Source organism: Paramormyrops kingsleyae, chromosome 13, assembly GCF_048594095.1.
Source record: "Paramormyrops kingsleyae isolate MSU_618 chromosome 13, PKINGS_0.4, whole genome shotgun sequence".
In the NCBI taxonomy this organism is placed as follows: Eukaryota; Metazoa; Chordata; class Actinopteri; order Osteoglossiformes; family Mormyridae; genus Paramormyrops; species Paramormyrops kingsleyae.
In genome coordinates, this window is record NC_132809.1 from 31,490,956 (window position 1) to 31,508,767 (window position 17,812).

At 44.5% G+C, this 17,812-nt stretch overlaps 1 protein-coding gene across 2 annotated transcripts in view; it reads right to left on the reverse strand.

The window, feature by feature from the left end:
• necab2 (N-terminal EF-hand calcium binding protein 2) overlaps window positions 1-17,812 on the reverse strand; it is a 76,872-nt gene that overhangs the window by 31,109 nt on the left and 27,951 nt on the right. For both annotated transcript variants that reach the window (XM_023827092.2, XM_023827091.2), the window contains exons 4-5: window positions 15,727-15,752; window positions 14,480-14,577 (exon numbers count right to left, since the gene is read on the reverse strand). In XM_023827092.2, the coding sequence (XP_023682860.1) occupies window positions 14,480-14,577; window positions 15,727-15,752 (124 nt within the window). The remainder of the gene's footprint in view (window positions 1-14,479; window positions 14,578-15,726; window positions 15,753-17,812) is intronic.

Below are 17,812 nucleotides of genomic sequence, written 5' to 3' on the forward strand. Positions count from 1 at the left end.
AAGAAATAAGCAAACAACGGTAATTACTTGAATCGGGACGTTTGGCCAGATGCAAACAAAAATAATGTAAAAATAACATGGTGATAAATTATATATTTAAAAAAATCTAACTGTAGAACCTCACAATACCACTTGCTTAAGTTTACATAGATGCAAGAGAAAAGAAGAGTGTATAATGCAGAGAAAATGCAGAAGAGCTTCAGGGCATGAATCCGCTTAATCCTGCTCACGTCGCGCTCCTTTAAACAAACTGATTTTTGACCTTAAATGACAGTCTGACAATTTAATTTTTAATTCACACCGGTATTTGCCCTTTCTCAAAGGCCTCCGACCAAATGGCACCGGTGTGCTGGCATAAGGGGGTGGGATGCTTTGCAGAGCTGTCAGATTTTCCCCGCCACACTCACGTAAACTTTATACATCATTAGCCAATACCCCCCCCCCCCACTTCTATACCTGGACACTGGCAGCAACAGAAACAGAAATAACTTTCTCCTTTGTGTCGACATACAGTACAGAAAGCCATTAAAAAGCCATAGAAAAATTGAATACATTTTGAAAGTTCAAGTGTTTCCGATACCCAAAATAATGAGGACGGTAATGAATGATTAGCCTACAGAAAAAAAGACAAGAAACTAGTTAAGACATTACAGATTAAAGGACGCTTAAGGATGCACATTCATTAAGAGCTATAGAGCGAGAGTATGGGGGAGCCTTTGATTACCGCAGGCCGGCGTATGTTGGGCGAAGATTTCACTGACTGGAGGATTACATATGATTCGGGGGAAAATATCGTCATCATCATAGCTGGTTTGCTAACTGCTGGCTAACTTTTCTTTGCTAACTTTTCCCATCTCCAGGGGTGGTCAAACTTGCCCAGTTTTACAGAGCGTGAGGTGGTGGGGTAGTGGCAGATCAATCAGGGTGGGGGAGGGGACAGATTAAATAAGTTTAGCCATTCTTTGGGTCCCCTGATGTTTGTCAGGGCCCTAACTCCTGTTCCTTCACATGCTATCAGAATGAAGCAACCTATAAAAATAATTTTAAAAAGCAGTAGTTTGAAAATATATTGCTTATTTTTCAAAATTAATCAACCCCTCCCCCAAAGGCCCAGCATTCTCCAGCCCAGTGTAATACTGGCCGTTCCGTGGCTCGACGCTTGGGAACCCATGATGTAGGGCACTGGGAAGTGTGGCCCAGGCTGATGCCACAAAGGACATAAATCGTTCTGCATTTGCTTGCCAGACAGTGCCTTTCATCACAACTTCACATGGCGCTTAATGAAGGAGGGATCAACCAACGCCTACGGTGCGGGGGAACTGGGCTAAGGAAGGTGTCTGAAGATCAGGAGCAGCACAAACACCCAGCACATCGACCTCCGTCGTGGCCCGTAAATCTGCTGCACCGAGCATAATGCAAGCGATTAAACCAACTGTTTATAACGGGAACGCATTTCCGAGGTTTCGGTATTCTCTTGCAGGCATGCTGATTCTGGGAAGAATTTTGGAAAAAACCCAAACCAGCTGCTTCAGGTTTCCTGTTAAAGTCTGAGAATCGAGAATCCTGAGAATAGGTATCACCAGTTCTTTCTTCAGTTTGCCACACTCATTAATGTGGAAAATCTAGATATAATCGCTAAGACTATATTTTATTCCAAAAGCAAACTTTGATTTATAGGTGGATGAAACAAACACTCTTATGCCAACGCAGAAAGCAGTTGCGGTCTGATCTCGGGGGAGAACAGAAGATGGATCAGCACCATGTGTTACAGGCAGCCCCAGGGCCATAGGAGACGCATCAGGGCCAGAAGGAGGCCAATGTTCTGCAGTTGACCCAACCTCAATGCAGTACAAGGTAAAGCAGGCAGGCAGCAACAGAGGGGTGGATACCAAAGGATGACTTACTGAATTAATCAGCAAGCCGCCGCAGCCTGTGACATCACTTCCTGTCTTGTAAAAATCCTACTCGTTCACTATCCTCACCCATCAGCCATCTTTCAGAGCCTCACATGCTCTTGATGTTACTGTAGCACCGCATAACAATAACAAGTGATTACACTTCAATGTACAGGGGGTGAATTGGCAGCTGTTTCGCTTTCCACTCTGGATAAAGAGCATTTTAGTTTGAATCTTAATTAGCGCAGAAAAAAAATGTTGGTAGATCAGGAGTAACAAAAATCTTTCAGACTTTCATTTGTCCCTTAAGGCTGCTATCATATACACTTCATTATATTACCAATATCTAGTGAAAATCACTTGTTAACCGGAAGCACCGGCTACAGATAGATATTTACACGTCGTTATTTTTTCTGGTTCCAGCAGTAGTCTAATTATAGTGTTTACAAGTGAAACAGTCTGCCACAATCTGGTCAGCTTTGAAAGCATCTCGTTCTGTTCTCCAAACAAACATTATCACTTCAAACGAGGTGCCGCATTTCCAGCAGATCTTGACAAAGACAGAGGAAATGGAGGGGGGGGGGGGGGCGGCAGAGATAGACGAACAAGAACAAGACCACTGATTTCTGCTAACAAAGTGGAGGGAACTGGTGTCCCAGCAGCACAGAGTCACAGTGCATATTCAAAGATGCCCCTCCCCCAACTTTTCAGCTAAAAACTGCTTTAATTCTGCAGAATTCTCTAGTGATCAGAAAAGATTAAATTGGCTGGGAGTACAGTGCGCTGTCATTGACAGATTCAACCAGCCTCTCACTGGTTACATTATTAGGCCCCATTGAGTTAAACCAGTGGGAGACTGACAGCATATATCTCAACCCGTCACTGTAATGCGAACACTGCAGAATTTCAGCTCGCACTCAGATCTGCTGTAGATCCGGCAACAAACAGCTTCGGTCCCATCTGAGTGGTTGTCACTGTTACCTAACAGTTGTCACCCCAGCTGACTCTTCCCAGAAAATAGGCTCCGGCTCTCAGTCCGACAAGCTAAACCATCATCTGGAGCAATAAGCACACAAAAAAAAACAATTAAGTTCAAACAAAATCCCATCAATAGCACCTGGATTCACCATTATTCCTGTTTCTATGGATGCCCGTTTTCTCCCAACATAAATCACAACTCTTAGAATAAATTACTTTCTTTGATGGTACTTCAATTGCGGAGCGTGGCAATGCATTCAAAAGGAATTCTCCTATTGCTGCTTTTAATCCCGATCTTAATGCATCTTTTCCACAGTTAATTACCATCAAAAGTCAGGCCAATCTTCTTCCCGACACATTTTGCATCCTCTTACATTATGAATGAATTAGGAAAAGAATACAATTAAAGGCCAGAAAAAGGGGGAATCCATGTCCACTGAATGATTCTTGACTTATTGACACTAGTCTAAATGGCTTGTATGCTTATCTGCATGTAAGAGAGGACAACCAATGCCTCACAAAAAGATTACTCGTAACGTTCCCAGAAAACAGGCTCTCGTTTGACAGATCTCCAAAGAAAGGCAGAAGCCTATGGAAATTTCTCAAAATCTTTATTAGTTCTAAAAATCTTTGAAGGCTCTTTGCTGGCAGAGAGAGAGAGAGATGTCAGTCTGGTTTGGAGAGGGGTACACTCAGTGTGCCAGAAGTGGGACAGGCAGGGAACGGCACAACATAAAAGAAAATCACGGTTTTTATGTATCCACAGCTGAAACATTAAAATACGTTTTTGGCGGTGACTTTGGTATACAGCAGGGAGCAATGTGCTTGCATTGCAGCTGAAAACGTCCACATCCGGGGTGGGGTGGGGGGGTAGGGGAAGCCGAGAGCAAGTTAATGATGAGACCAGCTCATTAAAGCGGCCCGAGCAGGCTGAGGGGGGACCGGGGGGGGACGGGGGTGTGAGTAGGCTTTATTAAACCGAGCGTTCCCGTTCGGGTTTTTCCTGTCACCCATGGCATCTACTGTCAGAGCCCTCCACCTGTTTAAGAGGCAATTAAAATGGGCTCAGAAATACGTGCCACTCTAATTACCATAACTATAGTTATAGCAGCTGGAACACAAGCACTTGCAACGGTAAATGAGCACATTCCGTATGTATCGATACAGGACTTTCTGTTTTTCTGTTTGCAAATAAACATCAGGCAGAACAGCAGCCCCCATCGAAGCCCCACTGCTGCCCCCATCGAAGCCCCACTGCTGCCCCCAGCAAAGTCTCAGACCCCCTCGACGATCACATCTGCGAGTCGTAAAGCAGAATGAGGGGTTATTCTGTCTGGCGTCACTCGGGAGGCTCAGGGGATGACAGTGAGTGGAGAGGATGGAAAAGCAGGTAATTCCCTTAAAAAACGACAGACAGATTCCACACTGGCAGTGAATTCGCCTGTGGGGAGACGGCAGTTTCCCCAAATGAGCCGCCCGCCGGTTTCCCCAAATGAGCCGCCCACCGGTTTCCCCAAATGAGCCGCCCGCCACAGTCCTCTGGCCGCACTGAAGATCCCTCCAAAAAGGGAGGGAAGATCCCACCTGCGAGAGCTGCCAGTCACCCATACCACCGGGGTGACAGTGCCTGTCCCTCTTCTAAACAGGTGGAATGGCACCATGACGTTCTTCTCTGCCTTTCTCCACACCCCATCGCTCTCTCCAAGCAGCAGGTCCATCTCACTGATGTGATCGGGCAGATGTTGTGAATTTGTTCATTTCCAGACTCTCCCGAATACACAATGACTCTTAACAGAGACTCTCACAAAAGACAGACTTTATAATTATTCTTGCGCCACGGCGTGGGGGTCGCTTTTGTCCGAGTGAAAATTTGATTCATTTATACACATGGACCAGATAATTCAGATATTTCAGATTCCCTGCAGCCAGGTAGCAGCAGAGCCCATCCTGGAAGTGGAAGACGCCGCCCGCTGACCTACATACACAACACGCCTGGCATTGTTCTGTACACAGGAGCAGGAAATGGGGTAGCTGGCCAGGAGACGAGAATAAATGAGAAGGATCCCTAGAGTGGCTGCCTGTCTGTACTACTTAACCTGAACTCCTTTAGTTAACACACAGATGTATTAAATGAATCATACTAATCAGCACAGCCATTAAAATGCACTAGGGTAGACTGGGGATAGTTGTTGAATGGGGTCAGCTGTTGGACAGACTTTTAACACACTTCTGCTAGCATGAAGCTCTTGGCAACGGCTCTGATGCTGTCTTACTAAACGTACACAGATTAATGAGTTAACAGATACCAGATTTGATTCAACAATTGTCCAATTGTCTCCCCTACATACATTACAATTTATTTTTGCTTTTCAGCTTGAGGAAAACAGGTTTTATATCGTGAAATATATGGGGTGGACCGAGCTAGGACCCAAACACGGGAAATAACTGGTATTAGACAAAGGATACTGCCAGCCCATCACAGCGCACACAGTTACACAATCAACAATTTAGAGACCCAGATTTTCCTAACTGCATGTTTTTTTACACCGCAGGAAGAAACTGTAGTAGCAGAAGTGAAACAGCAGGAATAGCAGGAGAGTCTGTAAACTGAATCAAACATCCAGCTTTGGACCTGAGAGGATGGAGAGATAACCGCAAAGGTGATAACCACAGGGATAACCTCTGGGATAACCACAGGGATAACCTCGGGGATAACCACAGGGATAACTTAAAAATAACCACAGAGGCAACCACAGGGATAACCGCAGGATTTACCATGGGGATCACCAAAGAGGTAGCCACAGGGACAACCATAGGGATAACCACAAGGATAGCCCCGGGGATAACCAGAGAGGTAACAACAGCGATAACCACAAAGGTAAGCACAGAGGTAACCACAGGGATAACCACAGAGGTAACCTCATAGATAACCACAGAGGTAACCTCGGGAATAGCCATAGGGATAACCTCGGGGATAAAGACAGATGTAGCCACAGGGATAACCTCAGGGATAACAACAGAGGTAACCACAGGGATAACCACAGGGATAACCTCGGGGATAACCACAGAGGTAACCACAGGGATAACCACAGGGATAACCTCGGGGATAAAGACAGAGGTAGCCACAGGGATAACCTCAGAGATAACAACAGAGATAGCCGCAGGGATAACCTCAGGGATAACCACAGAGGTAGCCACAGGGATAACCTCAGGGATAACCACAGAGGTAACCACAGGGATAACCTCGGGGATAACGACAGAGGTAGCCACAGGGATAACCTCAGGGATAACCACAGAGGTAACCACAGGGATAACCATAGGGATAACGACAGAGGTAACCACAGAGGTAACCACAGGGATAACCTCGGGGATAACGACAGAGGTAGCCACAGGGATAACCTCAGGGATAACCACAGAGGTAACCACAGGGATAACCATAGGGATAACCTTGGGGATAACCACAGAGGTAACCACAGAGGTAACCACAGGGATAACCTCGGGGATAACCACAGAGGTAACCACAGAGGTAACCACAGGGATAACCTCGGGGATAACGACAGAGGTAGCCACAGGGATAACCTCAGGGATAACCACAGAGGTAACCACAGGGATAACCATAGGGATAACCTCGGGGATAACGACAGAGGTAGCCACAGGGATAACCTCGGGGATAACCACAGAGGTAACCACAGGGATAACCTCAGAGATAACAACAGAGATAGCCACAGGGATAACCTCAGGGATAACCACAGAGGTAGCCACAGGGATAACCTCAGGGATAACCACAGAGGTAACCACAGGGATAACCTCGGGGATAACGACAGAGGTAGCCACAGGGATAACCTCAGGGATAACCACAGAGGTAACCACAGGGATAACCATAGGGATAACGACAGAGGTAACCACAGAGGTAACCACAGGGATAACCTCGGGGATAACGACAGAGGTAGCCACAGGGATAACCTCAGGGATAACCACAGAGGTAACCACAGGGATAACCATAGGGATAACCTCGGGGATAACCACAGAGGTAACCACAGAGGTAACCACAGGGATAACCTCGGGGATAACCACAGAGGTAACCACAGAGGTAACCACAGGGATAACCTCGGGGATAACGACAGAGGTAGCCACAGGGATAACCTCGGGGATAACCACAGAGGTAACCACAGGGATAACCATAGGGATAACCTCGGGGATAACGACAGAGGTAACCACAGGGATAATCTTGGGGATAACTACAGAGGTAACCACAGGGATAACCACAGGGATAACCTCGGGGATAACGACAGAGGTAGCCACAGGGATAACCTCGGGGATAACAACAGAGGTAACCACAGGGATAACCACTGAACTGCACTGCCCACGTTTTGGAATATTAAGGCTAAAACAACTTATTATGCCTCATCATTACTAAATTATTTTTGCATTTTGCGATTTAGCATTACAAGTTTGGCTGAGGAAATACATACTGGGGAAATAAATGCATTTTCACATATCAAGAGCCCTAAATAATAAATTGATTAAAATGGATTTGATCAAATTTGAGATATAAAATGCATTTAAGATAAATTAGATAAATCAGTATTTTGTACAGCACTGGGTCCAAAGAGACACATAATTCAACTACGGAGACCCAGCTGTATAGTCTCTTACCTGAGGTAAACTTCAGCTTAACCAGGTAAACTGGTCATCACCCTAAACCCCCTGTGGTCTCACTATTCAATGTAAAGCTTGGAAGTCTGGATTTAGAAAGCTGATGGCCCTTATGGAATAGAGCTTAGATCGGGCTCAAAAAATTAAACCCGACCCTACCCGAGCCCGTGCACCTTGTGTCCGAGCCCGACCCGGTCCGACACATTAACTGTAATTATGAGCCCGAGCCCGATTTAAACCCGACTATTTTTTAATACGTGAGCCGTTGTAACAGACGTTCTCAACTACAATTCTAAGTTGTTTGAACTACAGAAATTAGTTTAGATTTATCTTAATGAAAAATGCAACAAGGACGAAGCATGTAAACTGCATTGTTTGTTTATTCAGAATGGATTTTTGAGACACGTTTAGAAGAAAAGCACGTTTTCACTTATCCAGTTCGCTTGCTGCTGGAACCAGTTTGTGTGCTCGGCATCGAACTTTAAGTAAAGGGTTAAGAAAAAGGTTAAATCCTTCCGTAAGCAGCCAACGAGGTATGTGTTAATTAAGTTTTAGTTAAGTTTGTTGTATTTAGCCATGTAAATGTAAATGCTAACTGAGGTTCGTGTTAACTGTATATGAATTCTCTAAGCTGTCTTTATTGTTATTTATGTTTATATTTCATTTGAATTTCAATGTTTGTTAGCTAATATTGTAAGTAAATGTGCTTGATTTTGTGTTTCCGTATCTGTATTTAGTTCTCACGTCTGCCATGATGGTGATAATAACGAAGCCACTGTCTTTCGAATAAACCGTCGGCTCAGTTAAATGCAAAGGACTCTTGTGCTCGTGTCTTACGGGAGGGAGCTACATTTATAATTATGGCATAGCTCTCCACCCAATTAGGCTAATTAAGTAATGATTTAAAAAAAAAAACCACACACAAATGCTTGATCATGGCCCCGCCCGGCCCGGCCCGGCCCGGCCCGGCCCGAAGATAGTGGCAGGAAATATCGGCCCGACCCGGCCCACGGGTCGGGTCGGGTCGGGTCTGGGCTCGGGCTCGGGCAGAGAATCTAAACTCTATTATGGAGCAATCGAGGTGGGGGTTACATTCTAGCTAGTGTTAGATGTTGTGTACCCAAACTAGAGTAAAATTTTTATTAGCATTAAAATTGTTTTGCCCTGGGGGGCCTCTGGATATCTGGGGCCCGGGTCTCCCCCGTGTCGACTTCATGTCCTGGGTGGGCGGGGCTGTGGCTCCCCACACACACTACTAGACAATTACTTGGAGAAACCTTAGGAACACCAGCGCGCTGACACACAGGTGTGCACACAGGTGCTCACGGACACGTGCTCACGGACACACACTGTCTTGATCGGCTGTTGTTTCTGGGCATGGGTTGTAAGGCTGGTTGTGTGTGCTGTTCAACAACATTTAACGTTTGAGGGTCGTTGTGATTAGTACAGATGTTGTATGTTGTCTTTCTCTTTTCAACAGACATGGAAGCAGATTATCTGTTTTGTTTTTTTCTTGTTTTTTTTTTTTTTTTTTTTGTTTTTCTTTTGTTTTTTTTTTTTCTGTTTTCTTTCCATTCCTCTCTCTCCCTCTCTCTCTCTTCCCTCCTTCTCCTTTGTCCCCCCCCTCCCTCTCCTTCTTTTGAGGAAGTAAATAAAAATATAAAATAAAATAAAAAATAAATAAATAAATAATGATTTAAAAAAAAAAAAAATAAAAAAAATAGATACAGTCCCCCGCAGAGGGGGGGTGGAGGAGGGAATATAAAAAAAAAAAAAAAAAAAAAAAAAAAAAAAAAAAAAAAAAATGTTTTGACATTCTATGCCTCACAGGAACTAATGGCAAAGAAAAGCCATTCAACCTAAAACTTGTTTTTCCATAGACTTTTTATTACTTATTTTTATATTGCAAACCGTCAGACTCCCTTCTGACACGGAGTGTATATTTCTGCTGGGAAACACCCTGTTTCCTACGCATAAATGTTTCCAAGAAAGTTTTTGTTTTACGCGATAGCACCGGTCTTCAGGACTTGCCTTTTCCATTAGCTGCCTGACGTGGGAACAGCGTGACAAACGAAGACACGAGGGGAAAGGGAGGAAAACACACCGGCATGTAATAAAGTCGACTTTATGGCAGGGAGTTAAAAATGCACTTTAATGCTATGGGGGAAACATAGATCTACAGCATAGAGTGCAAGCAGCAGAATAGAGACTTGTGATAGATTAAGGCAGTCATTGATGCCTCTCGCCTCTGCTATCCATTTGTTTATGATACAACATTTTGCTGGAATTTATTTCATATGTAGGGGTATGTATACTACAGTGGGCCTGAAAACATGGGGAGATGCATGATACATTGGTTAGCACAGTGGTATCGTTAAAAAACAACACGTTAGCGTTGGTCTGATGTGTCAGCCGCACCCCTTTTTGCTGGCCGATATTTAGACTTTAGTCAGTATTTAAAGTATTTAGAGTTTTATACAGCCCATATGATGTTCTTAATGTATTATTAAGTCCAGTCCATTTTCCACAGAATAAAAACAGCACGTAATGTCAGTCCGCCAAAGAGCGCCTGCAGGCTCGGCGGCTTTCATGCCGGCGCAAGCGGCTCACGGGTCAGTCGGTTATGGGCTTCACTAATACTAGACACAAATACATCGGTAACAGAAAGTCCACATTGGTGCAGGACTAAAACACGGGGCAGTGTTTTAAAAGCAGGTTCCCTTTACAGGAGCGAATGGGAGTCAAGGAAGAAACAACCGGAATTATGGGAAGTAAACATGAAGCGTGCGGCTCGACACCGACATTTAGATTCTTCTGACCTCAGTTTTGAGAATTGATTCTAATGTTAAGAAATATATTATATATATTTTACCTAGAAATGCAAATGTTTGTATTACTTTGGGGTCCAGGACGTTAACTATTACTAGGCAGGGTGGCCCATAAGGAGTTAATACCCCCCAACCACCCCCCTTCTGCAAATTATACTGTCAGGGTTGGGCCAGCAAAGGATATCGGAATCTAGATCAGTGATATCAACCTTGGTGTTGGGCCAAATGGGATTGAAAAGAAAACCAGTGGTATCGTCCATCCCTAACATAAAACACACCTGACAGACGATTAGGGCATGAACATTCAGGTCTGGTATAAAGGGAGACCCTGGTCTGGAAAGGTTATCACGGCACAGTATGCTTATTACCATGCACTCTGGGGATGGGGAACAGCGAAATCAATAGGAATTATTATGGTAACGCAGCTCTGCCCCCAGAGAGAGACAGCCCCCGCTTCTCACATATTTTATTTGTTTTTAGCTATGGATGTATGTGTATATAATTAAAACCTGCAGATGAGGAGTGAAGAGGACCCTAATCACCACCTCCTCTATCACAAACACGGTGATAGCTGCTGAATTAACAGGACCTCCAGCATTCACAGCAGTTCCCGAACCACCGCACACACAAACCCAGGAACAAATAAGTAAACCCACAGTAAATCTTTGTTTGCTGGATAAATCTGAACTAGAACCAGAACTAGGCATATTTACTAATTTAGACATGCAAATGCCATATTCTTAATGTAAAGTTGACTCCGTATAAGAGGAATTAGTCTGACAAACTGGGGGGGAAATCACTATGGTAACTATGGTAACTCAAAAAAAAATGTGCACAGCTTAAGGACACAGACCATGCACCCACAAACAGCTCAGCACAGAGTGAATCTAATGTAATCACAGTAGGACCACAGCTGTAAAATAGACAAGGTAACAGTCGGTGAACAGACTAACTCGAGTGAATTTAAAAATGAAGGGAAAATATTTTTTCTTAGAAGGAATATTAAATGCATGAGTCGCTCACACAAATCCAGTGAATTCTATTTTCAGCTGAACAAACATCTGGCGTTTGGAAACCTGTAATGTGTTGGTTTTCACCTTGTATCTATTAACTGGAAAATGACACTAGGTGGGGGACCCAAGAGTTGCATTTTAATTGTCACATCCTAATACTGAGTAGAGAAAATGCAGTGATTGACACTGAGCTGTTAATATTTCATGAATTGTGGGGGAAATGAGGAACTGGCATTAATAATGAGTGGCAGCATCCCTCCCCGTAAAGTCGGTGCGAAAGGTCGCGCGCTACGCACGTTAACTGGCGTCCGAATAGCAGCGAGCTGTTCACGTGGGCGGCAGCAGGATCGCTGTCAGCCTCGCTCACGTTACTTTAAACAGTGACAGTGCAGCCTTTACACACCAGCGAGGCCGCGAGCTTCCAGCACGCAGCGTACAGGCTTGTCGCCATGGAAACAAGGCAGCGTAACAGACTTGTCTAATCGTTTTGAAGGGGTGCATTTCTCAACATTGTGGCAACTGTTCATGGGTGGGGGTGGGGGGTGGGTGGGTATGGAATACTGACAGAAAAAGAGTTCATTGCCCAGATGTCTCCCCCCAGCATGGAATAAATTCCAAAACCTTACCTGCAGTATTACACGTATAATTAGACTTCAAACATTTTTGCACAAAATACAATAAAAATTAAATCAGGCACTGAAATTAGTATTGACTGTAAACAGAAAAACACCACTTGCCATTGAACACAACATCATCTGTTCAGATGACGAGCATCTGAAATTAATCTCAACCAAAACAACCAATCGATCAATAAATAAAAAAGAGAAGTTTAGGAATTTCATTTGACGATACCATCACCTTGAAGACAGAGTTCCAGCCTGCAGACCTCCACCTCTATGTCTCCACATACACTTAACAACGTACAGAATTTAAAATAAACGTTTACATCCTATTGACTGCCTGTTATTTTTGAAAACAAAAGATGAATCCGGCAAGCCGCTTGTCCCTGGAGTACTTCTGAAATATTTATCGGCCGAATATTAGGCCGCACCTATATGTGCTGCAACTTTATGAATACGGAATGAGCACGGCAGAGAAAGACCTGAAGTATTCCATCCCAACACGTCTAAACGTACATTTATCGAACCATTTCTGATCCCTGTTGTCCTCGTCTGTTTGTCAGACGGCCAATATCAGCTGACACATGATGCACGTTGCATGTTGCCTGCCATGAGAAACGCTGCACCTCGCTTTCCAGCAGGGTCTTTCGTTAACGGAATTTATTTCGTATAACTACCTCTTGTACACAGGCTCTTCAGATCATTAGAGGAGCGCATATACAGCGACGCCCCTGCTGAGGGAAATAACGGAGACCAAGAAGGAGAGACGGGACTCTCGTTGGGAATGGATGTCCAGGTGTCACATGCAGAGTCTCCTCCTGGCCAAGGGGTCCAGTGCCAAATAAATCCTGGCACAAACCAAGACATGACAGCCAAATAAGCAGGTTGTATCTGGATCTGTCAGTCTAAAGTCCAGCTCACAGAGCTGAGGATAAACCGAGAGCCAACAGTCGTCACCAGACAGGCGCTAACCAAACCACTCAGACCTCAGCAGATCATCTGCGGTCCATCAAATACCATCAGCAGGGGAGACACGTCAACCCGCAGCACGAGGAGAGCGGCAGGGGACTGTTCCAGTGTCGTCCTGGATAAGTGTGTTCGCAGCATCCAGCCACGGCCGCCAGAGGGGAAGGCAGCAGGTCAAGAGCCGCACGATGAGAGAACACTGGCAAGCTCCAGAGGATCGGGTCACAGGGCCGATCTGTAGTGGTGCTAGAAGGTTTGTGAACCTGTTAGAATCTTCCCAGTTTCTGCATAATTATGACCAAAACCGTGGTCATATTTTCATGAGACTCCTAAAACTAGATAAAGAGTCCAAATTAAACAAGTAACACCAGAACATTATATTTTTATTTACTGAGGAATATTATCAAATGTTACATATTTGGGCGTGACGAAGTATCGGGTGAGACCCAAAGGTGTAGCAATAATTCCAACTAAATGTTTCTGCTGACTGTTGGAGGAATTTCAGCCCATTTCTCCTCACAGAACAGCTTCAACTCACAGATGCCGTGGGCTTCACAAACTTTCCAGCACAACAGTAACCATCATACATAAAATGCCTGTTTTGTTTGTTTTCCGGATTAAATTTTTATTAAATTGCTTGCAAGTTGTTGCTGTCAGGCTTAAGTGTTCTTTACATCGCAACAGGGTCCAAAAATAAAACAATGGCAACTAACGTCACAACTTGAAGAGGACGACATTAGACACTATCAAAGGCTATCAAACGAATTGCTTGAAATGTCAACCACATCATGTAGTTTTATGAGGCCGATTTTGAGTAACATCAACACCATAAACTATAAAGATACGTAAAACACAAGACTAAAGAAATACTCAAGAGAAGAAAGTGGTTTGAAGGTGCACAGAATGATCATAGTTATAAAGCACATAAAATGACCACAGTCAGAAGTTACACAGAATGTCCAGCAGGCCTATTTGACCCTGAATTAGGATTTAGTGATCAGTGGTCATTGTTGACACATCACAGGACACAACAACAAAATGTGTCCTCTGCATTTAACCCATATGTGACATCGTGACATACAGTAGCAGGGGGCAGCTAATTCAGCGCCCGGGGAGCAGGGCTTGGGGGCGGAACCTTGCTCAGGGTACCTCAGTGGTACCTTGCTGGTCAGAGATTTGAATCTTTCAATTACAAGTGCGCTTCCCTAACCATTAGGGCACCACTACCCACAGGAGCTAAACCCTGGTTAAAGGTACAGTTGTCCTGGTTAAACACAAAAATTGTGATGATGACCAGTGACCTCAACTGCTAAAACCATGTTTAGCGATAAATTAGAACAGTACAGAAAGCAATGCTCGGCCTGACGATGGGATGGCGACTAGCTGAACTGCGGATGCAATGTACCCGGTCTGCATTGGTCCAACCACGTCTTAGCGAGAAAGGACATGGCAGTGTAAAAAGACAAGTGACTGGCGGTACAGTGTCGCCTAGGAAACCGAGCACTCACTGCGCTCATGCTTACCTTCTTGGTGAAGTCCATGGCTTTGAGGATGGACAGGTTCAGTGTCTCCAGCGAGGCCAGCACACCCTCATAGTCACCCATGTGCTTCACAAAGTAGTCTGGGGGTACAATGTCAGTTTTCACACACTCTTAAAAGGCACGCAACCACGCGCAAGCACGCACACGCACACGCACACGCACACACACACACACACACACACACACACACACACACACACACACCTGTACTCATATCTTTGTGGGGATCGTCCATTCATTTCTATGGGATAAACCATAATTCCAGCTATGATGACCTTAACCCCCACCCAGCCCTAACCTTAACCATAAGTAACCAAAGAAAATACAAGACTTTTGGCACTTTTAGTTTTTTTTATTGCACTCACAGATTTTTATAAAATTTAGTTTCCCCCTGTGGGGACTCAAAAGATGGTTCCCACAATGTCAAAATAGCAGGTTTTTATCACATAACCTACACAAACACTCAAACACACACACACACACACAAACTCTCACCTACATTTAGACAGAGATCAGGTTCACTGGAACAAGAGGCAATGTGCTCTTTACAGTGCACTTTAATAACAATCAATACAACTAAACACAATCTTTTTACTGCTGTATACTGAATTTTATATGTAAATTCCTACTGATACTCTTGCCTAAAGTAACATGCAATTTTGACCCTTCTGACCATTGGATATCTTACTGGGGAAATTATGACTGAACCATCACCATTCAGATTACTCATTCGGTACTAACTCTTATCACCATGAACCCAAATGCTCCTATTACTAAAAGTGTTGTCATATAACTGCCATCTGGTGATCGGAACATCCCGCCTTCTGTCTGGACTCCCAGGCTTCTCATTGGCGCAGGATCTACTGCCCATATTATATTCCAGTTCTCACTGGTTACGTTAATGATTCCTTACCAGTGCTACACGCAGTCATTCTGCCTGACATGACCCAGACACATAATGGGTCATTGGCTTTAAAACGGAAAATGGAGAGTAACGAAAGGTCCAAAGCAAGGGCATAACTTTGGGTTGAGCATTGGGGAGGTTGAGATCTCCACCATTTTAAGGGGGTCCAGGCTGGTTTCGACTATTGCGGGGGCTACCAACCCCCCCCCCCCCCCATCCCCCCAAAATTTATATCCATGGTCCAACGGGTTCCTTAGCAGTCATGAAAAGCATGCTAAGCAGGCAGACAGGCACAGAGACGAACCAGCGATCATCAGGTACTCACCACAGAGTTCCTTAGTGTCAACATTACTGAAAGACCACGGGGAAGGAAGCAGCAGACAGGCATGGAGAAGGAGAAAACGAGAAAGGAAGAGCAGGAAAAAAGGTGAGGCGAGGGACAAGCTAGCAGACAGAAGGGAGTTAATCAGGGCGGGGGGGCTGGGAGGTGTCCGGGAGAAGGGGCCGCCACAGCTCGCCTGCTGAACTGGCGGTACACAAAAGAGGAAACGTTCTCCATTTCCCCCACCCCCCCATGAACATTTTCCTCAGGAGCTGCCTGACCGTTGTTGTTGGTACATATCCTAATCATTCTGACCAGCAGAGGGAATATAACTAATGGAAAATTGGACTGAGGATTATAGACTAAAGTTGTGAATGGAACTGCAGCCATCTTGGTGACCCCAGTGCATTCTGGGTGATCTCTTACAACACCCTTTCCTGATGCTCCTAGACTTTACATATTTACATATTAATGACTCCTTCATTACTCATACAAGCAATAATTGGTATATAATTAGTCCAGTCAGTAATCTCCATCCCAGTATTAGTAAACTAAACACATGCAAACCTCCCAAGTGTTTATGATTTTTTTTTAAATGTAGTTACAGTGCTTTTAAGTAGGCAGACAGCATTTATCACTTACCCAACAATAAAGTACATTTCATTATACAGCACATGCAAGATAGGAAATCATCCAAATAGACAAAGACTATCACAAGCGTTTTAGTGCACAATAAAGTATTAAATATGTAGTTCCTAAAATGAGTTTCACTTCAGGCCCAATGAATAATTAAATTATTGGCTCTGCAAAGCCTAACCCAGAGTCTCAAAAAAATTCTGCACATGTACTGGACACCTCATGGTCTGACTGCAGTAGATGCTGCTCTTCAGAGGTAAATGTTCTCACATCATCGTTATTTAATTGGCCAGTATGGCTGCATATGGAAGCCTGGCATTCGGCCCCTCAGCCATCTCCAAGGTGTCATGCCAGTGTTAGCATTTCATCAGCGAGCTGTGGGGACCCAGCAGGCGGGGGCTCCGCTCATCCCCAGGCCCCCCCATCACGCCTCAATCAAACTGCTCCTGCACAGACTGCAGCAGCTTTAATTCCTTTATAAATTTCACAAAACACACCAAACATTACTAAGGGGGCTTGGACTGTGGTCCAGTCAATACATTACCTTCAACATCGCTGGTACCAGCAGGACTGTGTACCGCAAGTGTTTTATAAGTGCAGAGAGAGAGAGAGAGAGAGAGAGAGAGAGAGGTGGGTGGAGAGGGGGGGAAGACAGAGAGAGAGGTGGGGGATATAGAGAGAGAGAAAGGGGAAAGAGAGAAAGAGATCGAGAGAGGGAGAGAGGTGGGGGGAGGGGGGAAGATAGAGAAGAGGGAAGACAGAGAGAGAGAAGTGGGGGATAGAGAGAGAGAAAGGGGGGATAGAGAGAGAAAGGGAGAAGATAGAGAGAGAGAGAGGTGGGATAGAGAAAGAGAAAGGGGGAATATAGAGGGAGAAGAGGGAAGATAGAGAGAGAGGAGGGGAAGAGAGAGAGGAGGGGGAAGATAGAGAGAGAAAGAGAGGTGGGAGGATAGAGTGTGAGAAAGGGGGAAGAGAGAGAGAGAGGAGGAGGGAAGAGAGAGAGAGAGAGAGAGAGAGAGAATGAGAGAGCAGACTCGGGTTGAGAGGGACTTGCGCCGCAGGGATGCTAACACACCAAGCTGGCTGTGTTTTGGGCAGTCAATAAACCACATTACCACTAAAACGCAGCGACTCGAAGTGGAAATTAAAGCTTTCAAAAGCCAAAGCAATTAACTCCAAAGGCAATAAAGAAAACATTGTACAAGGTATGCCGAAAGAGTGGCGCTTTGATAATCCATCCATCACGTCGACATGATGTTAAATTACTGAATAATATATAAGCAGGTGTAATAAAACAATCCCAAACTGAAAAAAAAATAAAAAAAGGACATTATGCTCTTTTTAAGCAAATAATTTTTCATTCCTGAAACTGCAGCATACATCTGCTATACTGTAAAAACCTCTTGCCAACACTTATCTATAAAAACACTGCAGATTAATATGTAGTAATTCT